General features: G+C 40.7%; 1 protein-coding gene and 1 pseudogene across 1 annotated transcript in view; one reads left to right on the forward strand and one right to left on the reverse strand.

Annotated features, from left to right (window-relative positions):
- The window catches only part of Sf3b3 (splicing factor 3b, subunit 3, 130kDa), a 49,807-nt gene that overhangs the window by 19,428 nt on the left and 9,158 nt on the right, over positions 1 to 21,221 (forward strand). Inside the window, exons 9-17 of the mRNA XM_005403485.2 lie at positions 2,697 to 2,862; positions 4,581 to 4,676; positions 8,549 to 8,621; positions 13,921 to 14,072; positions 14,820 to 14,975; positions 15,681 to 15,836; positions 16,594 to 16,737; positions 19,671 to 19,793; positions 20,706 to 20,860. Of these exons, the coding sequence (XP_005403542.1) occupies positions 2,697 to 2,862; positions 4,581 to 4,676; positions 8,549 to 8,621; positions 13,921 to 14,072; positions 14,820 to 14,975; positions 15,681 to 15,836; positions 16,594 to 16,737; positions 19,671 to 19,793; positions 20,706 to 20,860 (1,221 nt within the window). The remainder of the gene's footprint in view (positions 1 to 2,696; positions 2,863 to 4,580; positions 4,677 to 8,548; positions 8,622 to 13,920; positions 14,073 to 14,819; positions 14,976 to 15,680; positions 15,837 to 16,593; positions 16,738 to 19,670; positions 19,794 to 20,705; positions 20,861 to 21,221) is intronic.
- On the reverse strand, positions 3,110 to 3,603 carry LOC102024342 (annotated as a pseudogene).

The raw sequence follows: 21,221 nt of genomic DNA on the forward strand, positions 1-21,221 counted from the left end.
TTGTTGTTTTTTTCCGGTACCAGGAATTGAACTCACACCTCATGCTTTCCAGGCAGGCACTGTGCCACTGAGCTAAATCCCCAGCCCCTAATTAACTTTTTTTAAAAGTGACTTTTCAAGTTACAAAAGTTCTTTATTCTTGATAGTAGATCCTTGTGAGATGTATAATGTATACATGTTTTCTCTCCATTTTCTTATTTATTGTGGGTTCTCTTTGCACTTTCTTGGTACTGTTCTTTGGTGTACAAAAGTTGTAATTTTGGGACGGATACTAGGGAAAGAACTCAGAGCTTTGCACATGGTGAGCATGCATTCTGCCACTGAGTAACATGCCCCAGGTCCCTAAAAGTTTTGAAGTGTTGATGAAGTCCAGTTTATCTATTTTTTTGTTGTTGTTGCTGTTTTCTTTAAAAATTTTACCGTTCTAGTTTTTATGTCTAGTTTGCTGCATTTGATGCAATCTTTTGGTATGAGATAGGGATCTTCCTTCACTCTTACATGTGGAAATCCTGTTGTTCTGGAACCTTCTTTTTTATGTTACTAGGAGCTGAACTCAGGGCCTCAACATTTGCCAAGCAGATGCTGTGCTTATGAGCTCTGCTGGTGAACACTGGGCCAGTTCCCCGGCTCCTGGAACCATTTTCTGAATGTAGCATTACTTATAGTGCTCTATAATATTTCGTTGTGTGGCTATGAGGTCTTTCTTTATTTGCCTTTTGGTTTATGAGATGGCCTTGCTGTGTAGTTCAGGCTGGTGCCGAACTTGCTCTGTAGCTCACATTGGCTTTGAACTTGTGATCTTGCCTCAGCCTCTTCAGTGCTCAGGTTACAGGCATATGCGAATGTGCCCAGCTTCAAATTTTCTTTTTCTTTTTTTTTTTTTTTTGAGGTAGGGTCTTGCTATGTAGCCCAGGTTAGAATCCAACTCACAATCCTCCTGCCTTGGCTCCTGAGTACTGGGATTACAGGTGTGCACCACCATACCTGTCTCTAATTTTTGTAAACAAGTTTGTATTTATTGTTGGGTAGACTTTAAGTATATGTTCTACCATGTTGCTGAATTACTGTAGTCTACTAAAAATTTGTCCTAACTTATACTTTAGCAGCAGTTGGTTCTGTTTTCCCACACTATTAGCTATAGTGGATGTTACTTTTATATATATATATATATATATATATATATATATATATCTATCACACACACACACGTATGTGTATATGTATTTGTTATTGAGACAGGGTCTTGCTATGTCATTCAGGCTGGCCTCAGACTCACTGTGTAACTCAAGCTGGCCTCACACTTTTGACACTCCTACTACCTCAGCCTCCTGAATGCTGAGATTACAGGCATGTGCCCACTATACCTGGTTCTACAGTATCACCTCAACTTAACATTTTCTAGTACTATGCTTCAGTTTTCTTATTTATTGAGGAGATAATGATAGTGCATACCTTGCTGTATTTTGTAGAAGTTTAATAAGAATACATAATTACTTTTAAGTGTGTAAGAGTACACTCATTACTTTTGTGTTTTAAGCATTTACAAAATATTGATTATTCCCATTAGTAATGAAAAAGTTTTGGAAAATGAATAAAAGAACAGATTACCCATGATCCTATTCAGAGCAGTTACTTTTGAAAGAACTGTGTGTCGTTTCATTAGTTACATTTTTCAGCCAGGCGTGGTGGCTCACGCCTGTAATCCCAGCACTAGGAGGCTGAGGCAGGAGGATCGTTGTGAGTTTGAGACCAGCTTGGACTACAAAGTGAGTTCAAGGCCAGCCTGAACTGCATAGTGAGACCCTGTCTCAAAAACCAAAAAAAAACCCAAAAAACATTTTGCGCTTAAAATTTTTAGTTTTTACTTTTGTGTGTGTGTGTGTGTGTGTGTGTGTGTTTTGAGGCATATATAATCAGGCTTGTCTTGAGCTTACTGTAGCTCAGGCCTTGAACTGCAGCAATCCTCCTGCCTCAGCCTCCTGAGTGCTGGGATCATACCTGGCTTGCTTGCTTGCTTGTTTGCTTTATTTATTGATTGATTGATTGATTGTGGTACCAGGGATCAAACTCACAACCTTGTGCTTGCCAGACAGGCCCTTATGCCACTGAGCTATAGCCCCAGCCCCGATTGATTGATTGATTGAGACAGGGTCTCACTATGTAGTTCAGGCTAGCTTTGAACTCACTATGTAGCCTGGCTGATCTGGCTTTGAATGCTCTTTGAGCCTCTTGCTTTGGGCTCCCAAGTTCTAGGATTAGAGATGTGTGCCACCACGCCTGGCTAAAATTTTTGTTTTTGTTCCCGGTGGAAATTTTCTCACATACATAAGAGAGAATAGTACAATAAATCTAAATATCACATTTCCTAGGTCCTATTCTTAAGTTGCTTTGAAACAAATCCTAGGTATCATACTTCATTGTTATACCTAAAAAGAACAGCAATTTTTTATTAAAACCAGATAGCTCTAGCATTATTTTGATAAATAGGCATTGTCAGCTGGGCGTGGTGGCACATGCCTGTAATCGTAGCTTTTGGGAGGCTAAGGCAGGAGGATTGTTGCAAATTCGAGACCAGTATGGGTATAAAGTGAGCCCAAGACTAGCCTGAACTGCATAATGAAACCCTGTCTCAAAAAAAAAAGCATTGTCTTGGGAGACTTTTTAAACTAACATCTCTGTTCCTTGCATCTCTGCAGTTACTTATATCAAATTGCACATCTGGGAGATGATGATGAAGAACCTGAGTTTTCGTCTGCCATGCCTCTGGAGGAAGGGGACACATTCTTCTTTCAGCCAAGACCACTCAAAAACCTTGTGTTGGTTGATGAACTGGACAGCCTGTCACCTATTCTGTTTTGCCAGGTGTGGGCCCTTTCAGTTGTCTCCAGTGAGCAGTGCCAGCCAGCTGGTTTCAGATGTCAGGCATAATAGGTTTTTAGTTTTCCTCAATTAAATTAAGGCATGGTCTCAGAACTAAATATCTATGGAATCCGTAGTTTGCAAAGTTGAAGCAGAGAGAGGTATGGGAATTGAAAACCATTAATACATCTTTGAAGAGGTTTTCTTTTTTTTTTTTTTTACTTTTATTTGCATTTATTTTATGCTTACTTTATTCCCGTGCCATAAGTTTTTGTTTCTTTAGTTTCTTCTGGGATATCATTTTCTTCTGTGCAACTTCCTCCTCTGGTTTAGGAACAATTTGTTCTTTTTCAGTAAGGATCATCTCAATATGGCAGGGCAGCTTATGTGGGTTAATCCGGCCATGAGCTCTATAAGTACGGTGGCGCATCTTGGGTGCTTTGGCGATGTGTTCAGTGATCAGAGAATTTACATCTACACCCTTAAGTTCAGCATTGCTCTCTGCATTTTTAAGCACGTACAGCAAAAATTCAGCACTTTTTTTGGCCATTAACCCTGTGTCCAGCCCCACTGTTTGGCCTGTGCACAGCTACTGACTCCACCATTGTAACGCCCGAGTGACGCGCATTGCTTCTGTAATGTGACATCCTTCAGATACTTTGTGGCCTTTTGGATATGCACACCCTTGATGGCCTGGGCAGTTTCACAAGTGTTCTCAGGCCACGTACAGGAAGAAGGGATTTTTTAATTATACCACTCAAGTTTAGTGGTGAAAAAGTATGTTCTTTGCCCAGCCTTCTCAGGCCTCACCTCCATGGAGACCATTACTATTAATAACTTCTGGTTACTTCCAGGCAGTTCTCTCTGCATCTGCAGTAGTTAGTATGTGTGCTGATCTTTTTCTTTTCAAGTGAATGGTTCTCACACTACGTAGTATTCCTGCCTTGACTTTTATCACTTAATTGTGTGTGTGTATAGCTATATTTATTTCGTTTTAATATAGTTCCTCTTTAAAATGCTTCAGAGAGAGTAGAACCAGTCAGCAACAGGAAATTATAAATCGTATCTTCAGGAAGGAAGCTAAAGTGGCTCAGAATGAATATTGTGCTTCGTATTATCAGAGCTCAGTTGTAGCAGCTAGAAATGTTACCATGGTGCTGTCTTCTACATTTCTGGGGTTTGAGTAACCACTAGGGAGCCCCCAGTCCAGTTAACTACACTTCTGAGGGGAGGTAGCTTGCTTTCTGTGTACTGGGGAAACCCAGTCAACATTCAGGAACACTGCCTGGTACAACTAACCAGTGTGAAATTAGCTACTTTTTTACTTGCTTTCCAAGCTACTGAGGGTAAATGATAATTGGGCGTATTAACATGACATAAATAAAGTGTAGTTTCTATTGGTGACAAAGCTGGGGTACAGATTATGTTCTAGTTTGTTACCTACGTTATTCTGAAGGAAGTACTCAATTTCAGATGGAGGTTATACAACACTTCACTAAATGTCAAAATTGCTTTTCTAACTAGCCTTTGGAAAGACTTGCTGCTTCAAACATGTTTACTTTGTGGAATACTGGGCCTTTTTTTTCCTCTTGATATCCCAGGGTCACTAGTTGGTATAGAAACCTCATAAACCAAAGAATAGCTTGTCTCCTGAGAGTCAAAACTGTATTTGAAAACTTAGTACAAGTAGACATTTTCCCCTGTACTTTTTGTTTGTGCAGATAGCTGATCTGGCCAATGAGGACACTCCACAGCTGTATGTGGCCTGTGGTCGGGGACCCAGGTCATCTCTGAGAGTCTTAAGGCATGGACTGGAGGTAAGGTGGGAATTTTCTAGATTTTTCTGCAGGGTTTGGTGGGAAGCATGGACACACAGCATTGTGTATAGCTTTACTACTCTGAAGAAGTATGTTCTTTCTTCCCTATTTCATTTAAGTTTAGATTTGTCTGTTCCGCAACTTTTAGCATAGTAATTCCAGACTCAGAGGCTAGAAAATCTCAATGGACCATGTTACTGCTAGTCTTAAGTCTTTTTTAAGGTAGGCTTGCTTTTTGCTTGCTGGTTTTCTTCCTTTCATCCCTCCTTTATTTTTTTTGTTTTTTTTTTTTTGTTTTTTTTCTGGTACTGGGAATCAAACTCACCACCTTGTGCTTGCCAGGCAGGTGCTGTGCTGCTGAGCTAAATCCCCAGCCCCATCCGTCCTCTCCTATCTCCCTCTCTCTCTCTCTCTCTCTTTTTTTCTATCTCCCTTTTTCTTTCTTTCCCATGCGGTGTCTCAGGGGTGCTGCTGATCAAGTGCTGTCACTTAAGTTCTGTCCCCAACCTCTGGTATCTTCCTACATTTATTTATTACTATATGTTTTTAAGTTGTAACATTTTGAATGTTTCTTCACTATTGCACCAAAGTGAGTGGACCTTTTAATGATACATATTCACAATTACCTCTTCATATCCCACCTTCTCTTATCATCATGATTCTAGTGTTAATGTGTCTTCCAAGAGCCCTGGACTTTATCATTTTTGCCTTTTTAAAGATAGTTTTGAACTCATAGCAGTCCTTCTGCCTCAGCTTTTAATGTGCTGGGATTACAGTGTGCACCCCTATACCCAACTTGGCTTGATGTTTTTAGAAGTAAAATAACACTTCCTGTGATGATTTGATAGCAGAGCAAATGGTTTGAGGCTTGTTGCCTGTTTTTTATATATCTTTATTGGAACAAAGCCAAGATTCAGGACCACAAATTGGTTTTAAATTCCAGCTCTACCATTTAATAGATACTACTAAGCTTTTGTCTTTTCTTTTTTTTTTTTTTTGACAGTGTTGCTATTCCAGGCACGCACCACCCAGCCAGCTGATTTTACTTACTTATGTAAAATGTGCTTCATAATGGTACTTGCTTTAAAGGATTATTATATGAGTTTAATGGGATGATACATGTGAAACATTTAGCTTGAGATACAGGGTTTTTGGGTTTTTTTTTTTTTTTTGTCTTTTTGAGGCAGAGTCTCACTGTGCAGTTCAGGCTGATCTTAAACTCACTTTGTAGCCCAGACTGGCCTTGAACTCACAACGATCCTCGTGCCACAGGCTCCCGAGTGCTCGGATTACAGGCATGGACCACCGCTTCCAGCTGAGATACAGTATATTTAAATGTTAGCTATTAATAGTACTGCTTCAGGGATTTTTTTTTTTTTTTTTTTGAGACGATGTCTTGGTGTGTAGTTTAGGGCTGGTCTAAATTCACTATGTAACTTAGGCTGGCGTTGAGCTCATGGGGATCCTTCTGCCTCAGCTTTCCTTGCTGGGCTTACAGGCGTGCATACCATGCTTTTTTTTTTTTTTTTTTTGAGAAAGGGTCTTGATACGTAGTTTAAGCTGGTCACACTCATGGCAATCCTCTTGTTCCAGGTTCCTGAGAATTTCTAATGTTTTTTGACTGCCAAAATATACATAGCTCAACAAAATTTTAAATGATCTGTACCCAATTGAGAGCCGTAGTTTTTGTTTTTGTTTTTGTTTTTTTGAGACAGGGTCTCGCTTTGTAGTTCAAGTTGGCTGTAAATTCTCTGTGTAGTCTAGTTTGGCCTTGAACTCATAGTGATCCTCTTGCCTCAGCCTCTTGACAGCTGGGATTACAGGCGTGCACCACCATGCCTGGCTTAGAGCTATAGATCTTGATTACTTAACTGCTCAATGGATGAGCATCTGATGAAACAAGCACTTCATACAGAAAAACACAGCAACAGAAAGCTTTTTGTGGTGTGTAACAAGTAAATGAGTCGATCATTTTTCAGTCTCTCTACTTCAACTTTATAGAGATCTTTGTTGTGTATAAAAATATTTTAAAGCTGGGCATGGTGGCTGATGTTTGTAATCCTAGTGTTCTGGGAGTTGAGACAGGAGGATCTGAAGTTTAAATCCAGCCTGGGCAATTTAGAGACTCAGTGAGTGAAAATAATGATAAATAAAGGGCTGGAGATGGAGGTCAGAAGGTTCGAGGTTCAATCCCCAGTACCACACCTCCCAAAAAGATAAGCACAGTACTGTGTAATTTATAGGAAGAACAGAAATACATTCAAAAAAAGTATTATCTTTTTTAGTTCACTGATGTAGCAGTAGTAGGAAGACTTAATAACTCTATCAATAAAATTTGTGATGAGTATGCTATACTCCATACCATATTTGTAAAACTGACAGTCACTGTGTTGAACTGAGATCATAATCCAGTCAGAACAAGGTAAAACAAAAAGACAGAGGAACAAAGCAATCCTCCTGCCTCAGCCTTCCACAGTGCTGGGATTACAGGTGTGTGCCACCATACCTGGCTTGGTTACACAATATTAATCTATTTAATTTATGGCCTTTAGGTCATTTAAAAATATTTAAGAAACTGTCTTGATCATTTAAAAATATTTGAGAAACTGTCTTAGTCACTTTCTCCTTAGTACAGGTTTATTTTAGCTTAAGATTTTAATCTAGTTGACAGACTCCAAGCCAGAAAAGGTATTGTGCACCTTATGTTAGTGGGAAGCAGGGAGAAAGGAGGAGCCAAGAATGGAGATACATACCCTCCCAGGTCCTGCCCCCCCCCAGCGATGCTTTCCTTTGTCAGACCCCACCTAATAGTGCGTCAGGTGTCACACACCCGTAATCCGGTCACTGTTCTGAAGCCCCACCTATGAGCATACAAGGCTTTGGAGGCACCTAGATGTGAACCACAACAGAAATTTGTTAGAATGGTTGTGTGTTTACAAAGGGACAGAGTTAACATGTAACCCACTCCCAGTTTCCCCCCTAGATCATTTTTTTTCCTTAAGTACTGTATTTACTCTCATTTTTGCAAATGTGTAGGATATTTGACGATTGTTGAATGTCTCTAGAGAATATAATGATCTGATAGAAGAGAGAACAGTACCCTGTGAAGTAGAGAGTGCTTATGTGAGGTAGCGCGGTGGTGGCCAGCCAAGGAGGGTCAGAGAATATTTTTCCTAAAGGAGATAGCATTTGAATTATTCTATGAAGAGGGATGGGATTTGGCCTTATGGGAGCTGGGGAAAGAAATGGTTCATAGTGGTTATGGCCTTTCTAAGGAGGATGTAGGCATGCCATGCCTAATGTAAGCATATGGTTTTCCCTATAACTATCCTTCCAGACAAAACTTACCCAGAAAGACCCTCAGATTTCTACTGGTGTCAGGTCAAATGGACATTGGACTAGGATTTAGGAAACAAGGTTTTCCATCCCTGTTATCTAGATGTGTTGTGCTAAGTAAGAATCAACCCTTTCGGACTTCCTGCCTTCTTCATAAACATGAGTAACTTTCCTGTAAACCAAAATCTGGCTTAAAATAAAAAATCGCACTGTTATCTTAAAGGATCTTTCTAAACAAGTGTGATGTTGTAGGACTATAATCCCAGCCACCTGGGAGGCCGAAGCAAATGTATTATAAGCTTGAGGCCAGCACAGGCATCTTCACTATGACTTTTGGTTAAAGTCTGTCAGGGGCACTGCCAGTACCTCCAGCCAGTTTGGTTCTTAGGCTCTTTTTTCACTGATGATTCCATCCTTTCAATGCAGCTTACAGTGTGGGTGCTTGCTTTACTGTTGGAGCTGCATTATCTAGCATAGTAAACCAATGGCTGAGTTCTGTCCTTACTCGTTTTGTCCTTTGCCTCCTTTCCTCTCAGGTGTCAGAAATGGCTGTTTCAGAGCTACCTGGTAACCCTAATGCTGTCTGGACAGTACGTCGGCACATTGAAGGTAAGCATTCCTTGCCCAGAGCCTGGGAGCCATTGCCATAGACTTCAGAGGCTGTGTTCGTAATGTTTGTATACCACGTCATCTAGCACCACATACCAACCCCTGGCCCACCGCTGTAGTTCTGAGGCTCTTTCAATCAAGATAACTTCAGTTACTACTCTGTTTTTGTGGACGAGATTAAGAGGGGCATAGGACAGCTCTTTTAATTGTGTAAACGTTTCAGTGCGATAGAACTGTTGTGTTTTCAACTTTGTAAAGGTATGATATGCGGGAAAATTGAGTTTTTTTCATGTGCTGAAATCAGTGAAATTTAAGGTGGTATTCTAGGAATTAAGAGATTTGGTAAAGCTTGTTAATTGGTCATATCTGCTGTGTTTAAGGAAAGCAGAGATGATTGAGTGGACTCAAAATTTTGGAGAGGAGGAGAGAGAGTTTAGAGTTCCTGCATACAAATGGTTACCTCATCCTACAACTTTGAAAGTAGTGTGAAAATGCATAGTATTGCAACGTCAGAGAAGGCTGGACAGTTTAAATTTCAGTCTCAAAAATAAGACTCGGTTCTTATTTTCCTTTGGTTCACTGGAACTGGAGGTCATTTCTGTCCTAAGAACCTCATGTTCTGCTTTCCCCTTGTGAATGTGGGATTATGAAGATCATCCTGACCAGCAGACAAAGCTTCTTCTAGAATTCTGAAATTCTGCGTGGTGTTTAGATGTTCTAGTTGAATGGAACAAATTTAAGGGAGCTGGGAATTGTGTAGGAGGAAGACTTCTTTCTATTAATAGAATACTGCATTTTTTTTGGATTTTGTTTTCATTGTAGCTGTTGGAATCAAATTAGTAGAGTTGAAAGAGGAAAAAGTGAACAGGAAGTTGGTAGGCTTGTTTTAGCTGAGACTACTTTAGATAATTGATTTTTAAGCCAGTCCCACCTTATATATGATATGTGTGAAGAAGCTGCTCAGTGTTGATGTTCACCTTTAGCTTGGTAGCCTGCTGGTGTTTTGGTTCTAGAAAACATTCCCTAAAGACTGTTGGCAGTAGAAAGATGCTTTTGTTTCCTTTTGGTAGTGGAGCTAATCCCCTATTTTTCTATTAATATAAAAATACCATATAAAGTAAATGAATCTGAATAGCTTGTCAATTCAAATTAAAAGATGACATTATATTTTAATATGAATCACCCAAAGAGAATAGTTCCTTACTGGACATGGCACCTAGAAGTCACAACCCTCTACATAAGTGCCTCTGTAAGAATTGAGCCCTAGACCTTACACGTACTTGGCAAGTACTCTGCCCTTGAGCTCCATCTCCAGCCCCTTAAAAAATATTTTTTAGGCAGGATCCCATTAAGTTGCCTGTGCTGGCCTCAAGCTTATAATATATATGCTTCGGCCTCCCAGGTGGCTGGGATTATAGTCCTGCAACATCACACTTGTTTAGAAAGATCCTTTAAGATAACAGTGTGATTTTTTTTTTTTTTTTAAGCCAGATTTTGGTTTACAGGAAAGTTACTCATGTTTATGAAGAAGGCAGGAAGTCCGAAAGGGTTGATTCTTACTTAGCACAACACATCTAGATAACAGGGATGGAAAACCTTGTTTCCTAAATCCTAGTCCAATGTCCATTTGACCTGACACCAGCAGAAGTCTGAGGGTCTTTCTGGATAAGTTCTGCACTTGTACTCTTGTAGTCATTTGAGTGCCCACTGTATATTCAGACGAATGAGCAGACTTGCTCCCACAGAGCACTTGCCATCGAACAGAGGAGATGAGGGCTGGCGTTAGTGCCGTGGTGGAGCACTTGCTTAAGCATGCAGAGCCCTCAATCCCCAGCACTGCTGCAGAATTAAACAAAGAGAGGACAAGTGTGCGAAACTGTTGCGTGCTGTCACGCTATTGGGTTAAAGGAAGGCATTGGGCTTAGGTGCTTGGATCAGATGAACCTCTGGAGAGAAAATGTTTGCTTCGTGGAACTTGTAGTTGAAAAGTTTACTTCTCTGTTAAATATCAAGTCCTGTGAAAGGACTATACCTGATACATTTCACTCTTTACATACTATAGTTTGGTTCACCACCCAGAAATACAGGTCAGGTTTTCTTCTGTTCATTTTCCTTCCAGATACTTCAAGTTACTGTTGAGCAGTCCTCTGTCCACATGTGCTGCAGTCTTCAGGCAAATACTAACCTTGGCTGGTACTTGGTGATGCATACTACCAATACCAAGCCTTTTTTTCTCTTCCACAGGTGGCTGGTGAAGGTGCTGATCACCACAGGTGTGTACCTACTGCTAGGGTCTACTGTGGGTTCTTACAGTTCACCCAGGGAGAGGGACCTTCACAAAATACTGAGGCTGCCCTGAAGGCCTCTCCCAGGGTAACTTCGCAGTTGGAAGTCCTCTAGATTTTAAAAAACATAGCCAATTGTCTTTTACCAAGCTGAAAGATCTGGTAACTAGTAAACTGTAGCTTCACACTCTTGGAGTTGTCCCTTCCAGGTGTACTGACTGAAAGATCAGCCTCTGGAGAGAGCTTTGGAGTATACTCAAGACTGCTGAGTCTAGATAAGCACCAGGTGGTCTGAATACAAAGTGAGCATGAGATACTGTGTAGCAGGCTTGAATAATCTGGATAGGTGGCTCGGTTTACCCTTTGGAATGAGCTGTGAGCTGCTTGTTGAGCCTTGGCTCCGAAAGCAAAGGAAGTTTAAGAGTAAAGCGTTCTTTCTCTGGGTCCCGCAGCTGCACTCAGATGTGAGACCTAAAGATATATCCGCAGCCCGTTTTTTTGAGACAAGGTCTCACTGTCTCCTAAGTTTCCTAGACAAACCTTGAACTTGTGATTCTTTTGCCCTAGCCTCCTGGACTGCTGGTATTAAAGGCACATGCCACCACATCCAGTTCTGATGTTCCTTATGACACTTAAAACCCCTAGAAAAAGACAACGTGGGTGTTTATAGTTCTTAGTCCTTTACCTTGCCTGAGGCATGGCTTTGTTCTGAGAGCCAACTTTGAACTTACTATCCCTAAAATATAAGAGTAACTACTCTGCTGCAAGTCTTCCCCATAGAGAATGGGGTAGAAATTACATTGTTCTTGGTCTTCACAGAGTAACACGCTAGGTGGAAATCTGTGATGTAAAGCAGCTTTTAGACGTTAAATCCTTGCTCTTGAACTTCTTGAGTTGTCTAGCTAGAGTATGATCTGTCAGGTTGAGTGAGCATCTCTTTTATATCTGAACAGTCTGGGATCTTGGTCAGAGGGAAAGTAGGAGCCCAGGAGCCCTCTTTCCTTTTCTTCCCCGTTCTCTTTGCATGTAAGTCAGAAGTTTATAAGCTCTCTTCTGGAAACCTCTTTTTTCTCCTTGACTAAAGGAAGAGGCTGGGAATTGTTGCCTTTTGTTGTTTGGCTTTACTTTACTCTGACTTAGTTTTATTAAGGAGAACATGAAAATGATGCTGTGTTCAAATAAAATTAAGTAATTTTTGTTACTGTACACCAGAGATTTTTCTTTTAAAAATTTGAGAGCAGTAAAGCTCCAGTGTTAGGTAGAGCTCCAAGTTTACGTATTTTGTGGACATGGATTTTTATTTTGTTGTAAGCTACTAAGATACCCATTTCAGGGCACCTGTATGTTGTTCATGTTGTTATAGTGAACAGTGGTTAAAGAATTTCCCAGAGTAATCAGAATATGTGACAGTTATAACAAAATAATTAAAAACCAAGTATCTTCTTGTCCAGTGTTACTGCTTATGATTTGGAAAGTTAACCTTTACTCTGTGGATTCCGGGCCTAACCTTTAGAGTACTGTTCACCTGCTGGGAAAGATCTTAGATTCAGCCACACTGTGCACTTGGGCATTATTAGCTGAAATGATTTCGTGAGGCAGTGCTAACCCTTACTATGTGAAGTTTTCTCATAAATCATATTTATTTGTATCTTAAAGCGCTGATTGCTACCCATCAAATTGATTTTATATCCCATTAATAGGTCAGAACGCTACTTGAGGCTGTGCCAATGCACGCCTTCACTTGACCCACCCTTTTATAAAGAATGCTGATTTTCCGGAACTCATCCTGTAATTTTAGTTCAACTGCACCTCATTTGCAGTGGTCAAAACAAAAAAACAAAAAATGTGTTCTTGTGTGTGGCACTGAGCTCTAATAACAGCAGCTCTGATAATAGCTGCTGCTGTTGTAAGTAAGGCAGCCTCCAATTTAGTGCTTCGTCTTGTTATTTTTTCCTTCGATTACCTGATGTCTAGTTAAAGGGGACAGAAAGTGGGGAGTTGATAGAAAAATTCAAATGTAAAGTAGGAAAGTCTCCATTTAAAAGGTTAACGTGCACTGAACATTTATCAGCTTCATGGCAAACACTGTGGGTGTGGGGGACACAGTTATGGTGTAGATTAGGAGGTACAGGAAATGGGTGCCTTCTATGGGAGATACTTTCGAGATGGCTGTATACCTCATGTTCTCATACCCTGAGAAACTAGTGTTTATCTGACTATATTTCATTACGAAAACTAATCCTAAATAACAATAGAGGTCAAGGGCTGACTGTAAACATCATCCTTCCCCATTTCTTGGTTGATGCTCTTACATTGTTCCCAGAGTGACTAGCACTCTCATCTTCCAATCCAAGAATGAACTGATCTTATGGAGACTTAAGTTCTGTTTTTATTTCTTAAAGAGTTTATATTCCTACATTATTATTACTTTTTTTTTTTTTGTCTTTGAGACAGTGTTTCACTGTAGTTCAGGCTGGCCTTGAACTCACTGTGTAGCCCAGGCTAGCTTTGAACTTGCAGCGACCTTTCTGCCCCAGACTCCTGAGTGCTGGGATTATAGGTCTGTGCGCCAGCACACCTGGCCCATTATTTTGTTTCGGAAAACGTTAAGGGATCTGTCCTGGTTAATAAGGAATATCTCTTAAGAAGGGGTTCTGGTTGGCAACTAGCATAAATGTACGGTAGCTAACTTAAGTAAATATTCACAATTTCATGTTTGTAATTCTCTTGTGTTGTCCCTGTTCATTTGTCCAGCAAATGTTTCAGTAAAATACTAGTTTTCAAGGTGCTAGAGGAAGACCTTTGGATTCAGTATATATAGGCATTTTTCTGTAGGCTCTGTGACTCTGTTCTGTCTTTTGGATCATCCTGATGTGTATGTGTGTTGTGCGTTGATTGTGTGGTGACTACACATAGAAGTGCCTTGGGAGATATTTGAAAACTCTTAGTGTCTCATTTGGCTTTGTAACTCCAACGAGTTCTTAGCTAACCAACTCCTTTCTTTTCTTTTCCAGATGAGTTTGATGCCTACATCATTGTGTCTTTCGTGAATGCCACCCTTGTGCTGTCTATCGGAGAGACTGTGGAAGAAGTGACTGACTCAGGGTTCCTGGGCACCACCCCAACCTTGTCCTGCTCTTTGTTAGGAGACGATGCTTTGGTGCAGGTGAGGATTCTCAGAGCTTGCTTACCGTACCTGCTTTGTCTTCTCTTTGTCTCATTGAGCTGCATTCATTTCTCTTCACTCTCCCTTGCTAGGAAGCCTTAGGGAGGAGACATATTTTATCAACGTACAGAGCTACATTAAGACTTAAGTCTTTCTGAGTTTTGTGTGGCATCTACAGGGGAAACTTCTGTTCACTTGGAGAATTTTGAAATGTTACCTTTGTTTGCCATTTCTCTGATCATTACAGAGCCCATCATTGCTGCGCTTCTCTTTCTTTTCCAGTACCAGAGATTGAACCCAGGGCTTTCTGAGTTACGTAGACTGGGCTGGACCTATGGTCTCTTGCTTCAGCCTTGTCCTCATCTCTAAAGATACTTATGTGTGGATGGGTTGTTCTTGTTTTGGGGGAGTTTTTCTGAGGCAGGGTCTGGCTTTGTAATTCAGGATGGCCTTGAACTCACCTGTAGCTGGGCTGGCTTTGAACTTGTGGCAATCTTCCTGCCTCAGCCTCCTGAGTGTTGGGATTATAGGTATGTGCCACCATTTCTGGGCCATAGGCATTTTGTTACGAGTTTTGAACTTAGAAGTAAACACTGCAAAACATGAACTTTTTAACAGTTGACCTTGTCCAGGACCTGCTAACTCCAGTTCTTGATCTCACAAGGGTGACAAATATGACAGTTGTAAAGATCATTGTAAGCTATGAGTCATATTGGTAAAGCTGGTTTCCTTCTTTTCTGACTCTAGGTGTATCCAGATGGCATTCGACACATACGAGCAGACAAGCGAGTCAATGAGTGGAAGACCCCTGGGAAAAAAACAATTGTGAAGTGTGCGGTGAACCAGCGACAAGTGGTGATTGCCCTGACAGGAGGAGAGCTGGTGTATTTTGAAATGGATCCCGTATGTTACATTATCGTTCTCTGTGGGATGTAGTGTAGGGTCCATTTGCCAAGATAGGAGTTGTCTTCTCCACTTCCGGGTTAATTCACAAGAAAGAGAATTGGGAATGAAAGTATTTAGAAGCCATCTGCCCCTTTCCAGGGGCAGAAAAAGGAGTAGTTGATGCCTGATCCTAATTAGAGTTGTGAAATCCTCTCTTAGCAGTGGCACTTAATTCTTCTGGACCTTATTTACACTTTTCTGACAAGTATTTGGTAGATTTATTTTCTGCGATCTGAATCCCATTTCAGAAATTTTCCTTTGATTTTCTCTGAAAGGATGTAGAGCACACTAAATTATCATGGTCTCAGGAAATCTCTAGTGTGGTTGAGATTTTGACTGTTGCATTTGAATTCTCTTTCACCCAGACTTACTCAAAATCTCATAAACAGATACAGTTTATCTCTACTTCCCAAGAACTAGGTTGGCTTAGAAAATTGGCAGCACATTTTTTTCAAAGGTCTCTTGATATCTTATCTCAGAGACATTAATTTTGCTTGCCATTAGCATGTTAGCTTCAGTCTTGGAGAGAGAGTCTTGGTCATTGGTTATATAAGAGGAGTGAGAAGAGGCAGAAAGAAACCTAACAGTCTGTCTTCTGTCCCTGGGCCCAGGGTTTTGGAGTGAATTGGAGCACCTAGACCTCACTCTGTCTTTCTCCTGTAGTCAGGACAGCTGAATGAGTACACAGAGCGGAAAGAGATGTCAGCAGATGTGGTGTGCATGAGCCTGGCCAACGTTCCCCCTGGAGAGCAGCGGTCTCGCTTCCTGGCTGTGGGGCTGGTGGACAACACTGTCAGAATCATCTCCTTGGACCCTTCAGTGAGTGAGACCCTCTGCTTCAAAGGTCTTCTGCTTGGAATTTGAACATCTGGACCCTGAGATTTATATCTACTGCTCCTTAGTCTCCTTTTCTTTGGTCTGTCTCTTTTTCTGCCTCTCTGTGTCTCTCTCTCATTTTGTGGTGCTGGGGTCAGACCCAGGGCTCCATGCATGTTGGGCAAGTGCTTTCTACTGAGCTATATACTCCCAGCCCTGTATCTGCTGTTATCTCCTGGTTATCATAGCAGCATGCCTTAGTCAGGACACTTGTGCTGTGGTTTTAGGATATTAATTTGAGATTACTAAATGTTTATTTTTTTCCCTTTGGTACCAGGAATTCAACTCAGGACCTTGTGCTTGCCAGGCAGGCGCTTGTGCTACGGAGCTATATCTCTGGCCCTACTAAATGTTTCTTTGACATAAGCTTTGAATCTTTTCTTTTTAATAGTTAAAAAACCAGTGTCTCCAAGACTGTTAGTATAAAAGGAATTTTACTTGCTCAGACCATTAGATGACTTTCAGAAAAGAAACCTTTACTTACTTACTTTTATCGTAATTTGCTTTGAAAAAAGGAAAGCAAGATACTCTGAGATATAGTTTAGTAACTCACTGTCCTCTGAGAACTCACTCCTGGGGTTTTCCTTGCCCACAAGAAAGTTCTTCCTTTAACCCTAGCATTAGATTTCTCTTGGTATGTGATGTGGTTTGGTTTTTGTTTTTTCAAAATTGGTCATTTCCTGTGTCCTCTCCCCTGCAGGACTGTTTGCAGCCTCTGAGCATGCAGGCACTCCCAGCCCAGCCCGAGTCCTTGTGTATTGTGGAGATGGGCGGGACTGAGAAGCAGGATGAGCTGGGAGAGAGGGGCTCTATTGGTTTCCTGTACCTGAACATCGGCCTACAGGTAAGAGATTCAGAGGCTCACATTGTTGGTGTCAGGCCTTCTGTAGGTGTCACTCACTTCTTTGCCAAGTACTAGGTGTCTTTTGGCCCCGTGGTTTTTGATGGCTGTTTTATAAAAGTGAGCAGTGATGCTTTGGGTTCCACTTTTCTCAACACTTTAGACATATGAGACCTGGAAAAAAAAGTATTTTCCGAGTCTTTTTTTTTTTTTTTTAAAGATAGGATCTCACTATGTAGTTCAGGCTGACCTTGCCAAACTCAAGTGATCCTCCTGCTTTAGCTGGGCTTATAGTGCACCACCATACCTGGCTACAGAATCATCACATTTGATGAAAATGCTTTGTGACTGTTGTTCTGGGTCAGAACTAGATGGAGTTCTCAGTTCCTATAGTATTCAGCTTTTTGAGATGAATGCCTCGCAGCTCATAATTGGCTCCTTTAGTGATAAAGGACCTGTGGGCGCCTCTTACTATCAAAGCAGCTGAGCCCTTTAGCCCATGAAAAGCAGAAACCTAAGGACAAGAGTGGCAGTGTTCTTTTTTTTTTTCTTTTTTTTTTGAGACAGGGTCTCTGTGCAGTTCAAACTGGTCTTGAGCTCACTTTGTATTGTAGCCCAGGCTGGCTTGAACTCGCAACGATCCTCTTGCCTCAGCCTCCTGAGTGCTGGGATTATAGGCGTGCAGCAGTGTTCTTGATCATGTGCTTTTTATTTTCCTTAATGATAATTTACACAAATAAGGTAACCAAGTACTTTTGGTTTTTAATTTTACTTTCTCATTTAGAAATTCTCAAAACACGTACAGAAGTTAGAGCCTAATAAAATGTATTTCCTCTTTACTGGAGTGTTTTAAAGCAAATCAAATTATCTATAAATATTTGACAATGTTCCTTTAACAGAAATTTGCTTAAGGCACTAATATTATCACACCCATCAAAATTTAGTAGTAATTCCTGAATATCATCTGCCACTTTGTTCATCTTAGTTTTCCTTTCCAAAAAATGTTTTTATAGGTGGATTTACTCAAGATCTCAGTAAAGTAGTCCATAGTTTGCATTTGCTTCATGTGTCTTTTTATGTCTCTTAAACTGACCCAACCCCATTCTTAAATTTTTTTTTTTTAAGGAACCGAATCGTTTGTTCTGTAGAATTTCTCACTCTCTAGTCTTGGCAGTCATTCCTTGTTTGTCCTCTGTTTCCTTAAACTGGAGGGTGGATCTAGATCGTGCTGTCCATTAGAAATACAAGGTGAAGCATGCATGAGATTTAATTTTCTAGTAGCCACAAAAAGGGACAGATGAAGTGAAGTTTTAATTTTTATTTAATCCAATATGTTTTAAAATCATTTCCACATGTAATCAATAGAAAAATTACTTGAAATAACTTGAAATACTCTTTCTTTATTTTTAAAGTCTGGTGTTTGGTCCTTAAAACTAAACAGCCCATCTCACTTCTGACTAGCCACACATGCCTTGGTGCTGGTAGGACTGGCTGGTGTAGAACAGGAAGTTTGTTAGGTCAGATTAATTATTTGGTGGGGGTGCTGTTTACTCTCTGTTGCATCACATCAGGAGGTACGGAATGGTTGTCCCACTTGTAGTGAATTGTGTTAATTTTCTGTTTTAAAATTCTCCATCAACCTTTTATTTAATAGCTACTGATAACATGTTTCCTAGATCATGTCATTAGGGTCTGGCAAATGATGGTTTTCTGTTTCTTCTAGAATTTAATTTGCTGGAACACTTCTCTGAATACAAAGTACATGTCATTTTTGTTTACCCTGACTGTAGTTCATATAGGAAAAGGATGTTTGTCTTTGCTATTTGCCCTTTTCCAGAGTTAGAGTTAGGCCCATAATGAAGTGAGTTTTGTTCTGTGGTACTGGATATTGAGCGTAGGATATTGAGCTCTGCACTGAGCTGCATCCTAGCCCTTTTTATTTTTTGAGACAGGGTCTTGGTGAGTTAAGTTGTCCAGGTTGGGCTCGAACTTGTTCTCCTCCTGCTTGATCTCCCAGAGTGTTAGGATTACAGACCTGTGCAAGCATGCTAGGCTTTTGGTTTTTCAGACAGGGTCTTGCTATGCAGTTTAGGCTGACTGTAGCTCACTATTATAGTTGAGGCTGGCCTTAAACATGAGGCAGTCCTCCTGCCTCAGCCTCCCAAGTGCTGGGATTTACAGGCGTGTGCCACCACACTTGGTTATTTGTTCCTTTTTAAAGTAGGGTTATGAATTTGTAGGTTTAAGTATTCTTCAAGCTAATAGCATCTTTTTGTTTGCTTTGTGTTTTTCTTTAGATGTTAAATTCCCTCATTTTAGACAAATGTAAGTTCCTTCTTTGAAGTTGGGTCTTTTGTTTTAAATGACTTGCTGTCTTTCCTTCTTTCACAGTGAGATACACCACATGCTTCTGGGATATTGTTGCCCCAGCCTTAAATCTGTTCCTCTTTGGAACCTTGTTCAGAGACCACAGTCAGTGGACTTGTTTTTTAAACTGTGGGTCTGTTTTTCTTTAACATTTATTTTATTTTTTTGTCTTTTTGAGACAAGTTTTTGCTATGCAGTTCAGGGTGACCTTGAACTCACTTTGTAACGCAGGCAGGCCTCAAACTTGCAGCAGTCCTCCTGTCTCAGCCTCCCAAGTGCTGGGATTACAGGCATGTGTTACCACACCTGGCACTGTTTTTAAATTACAGGGAAAAGTATAGCACACATTATAAAGAAAAATTTATAGGCTATAATAGTAAGAAATAAATGTTTTTAGTAGATGCTTAGTAACTATTTGTAGTGAGGGAGCAAATGAATGGCTGAATATTAGGATTATTTTTAAAACCATGAAGTAATTTCCCTCTGTCTCTAAAAGTAATCATAGGAGAGGGTTCCTCACTAATAAGCTTCCATTATTGAGTAATCTTTACCCACTTTTCTCTTATTAGAATGGTGTGCTGTTGAGGACTGTCCTAGACCCTGTCACTGGAGACCTGTCTGACACCCGCACTAGGTACCTGGGATCCCGTCCTGTGAAGCTTTTCCGAGTTCGGATGCAAGGCCAGGAGGCAGTAAGTAATAGAAGAGGGCAGGCAGCGCATTCAGATGTTGATACTAGCTGAGAAAAATCCCTTTGTTGTGTAAGCTTTGCTTTCACTAGTTCATTAAATATCCTAAGTTTCCTTCATGTGGGAAGTCCTCAAATTTGTAACTTTCTAACATGGGTTCCATGGCTCTGTGCCATGATTTGGTTATAAAAAAATTTGGATATTGATCACTTCCTCTTTGGGCTAGATAAAGAGGGATGGATAGCTGGAAACCTCTCATCCAGGGCACCACTAAATGAATAAGCTTGGCATACATACTCCAGGCAAACAGCAGTGTCATGATTTACTACCTGTTGTGAAGGAGATGGAAGTGTTGCTGTCTTCTTTTTTTTTTTTTTTTAAAGGAAAAAGGGTTTGGGGCTGGGGATTTAGTTCAGTGGCACAGCACCTGCCTGGCAAGTGTGAGGTCCTGAGTTTAATTCCTGGTACACCCCCCACAACAAAGAAAGGTTTATTTCAGTTGATCATTTGTGGAGGTTTCAGTCTGAAGTAACTGGTTCCAGAGCAGGGTGGCATGGCAGAGGACAAACTGTCCATGGCAAGGTAGGCAGAAAAAAACAGCCTATCTTTTGTAATTAAGAACATTAGCATTGCTGTGGTAGTTCTTCAGTGTTGCAGCTGTCCAGTTTCAAGGTGGTGTTCCTGTTTCACACAAGTGGAAACAAGCTCAAAGAGGTGGAGTCAGCCTAGGACATGGTGTTAGGAGCGCATACTTGTAGCAACTGCCTCTTTTCTAGGCCTTTTTGTCTTATGGTGGCTTTTTAAGTTTCTCAGTTTGTGGAGTAGTCTATGGACTGAAATTTACAGTTAGGGCATTTGGTCAGTGTATCACACTTACACTTTTCCCAGGCTGATTGGACATACTTGTCTCTTTAGGTATTGGCCATGTCTAGCCGCTCATGGTTGAGCTATTCTTACCAGTCCCGTTTTCATCTCACCCCGCTGTCTTATGAGACCCTGGAGTTTGCATCCGGCTTCGCCTCTGAGCAGTGTCCTGAAGGCATTGTGGCCATCTCCACCAACACCCTGAGGTGAGTAAGTCCTGTTTTTGGAACTCAGCCTTTCTGCCAGAGGCTCAGCCTGCAGTTCTGCCAGTGTTAGAAGAGGTTTTGGAGAGATGTCAGAAAGCCAGGTCTCCACCATGAGAAGAGTGTGTTGCAATTGGAGCTTCATTTGGCTCAGGATTTAAGTAAGTGGGAGCCAAGTTTCGATGTTTAGAGTTTAGCTTCTGTTTAGAATTTTCAGGGCCAAGTTTTAATACTTATCAGTATAGTCCAGTCTTGAGCTTTAAGATTTTTATCTCCCACTAAAAGACTAGTGCCACTGAATTAGTTTTAGAACAATTCTAAACAGTTGGATTACTGATACCGATTTCTTTTTTTTTTTTTTTTT

The sequence above is a fragment of the Chinchilla lanigera genome, unplaced genomic scaffold (assembly GCF_000276665.1).
Source record: "Chinchilla lanigera isolate Chin_1 unplaced genomic scaffold, ChiLan1.0 scaffold00083, whole genome shotgun sequence".
Classification (NCBI taxonomy): domain Eukaryota; kingdom Metazoa; phylum Chordata; class Mammalia; order Rodentia; family Chinchillidae; genus Chinchilla; species Chinchilla lanigera.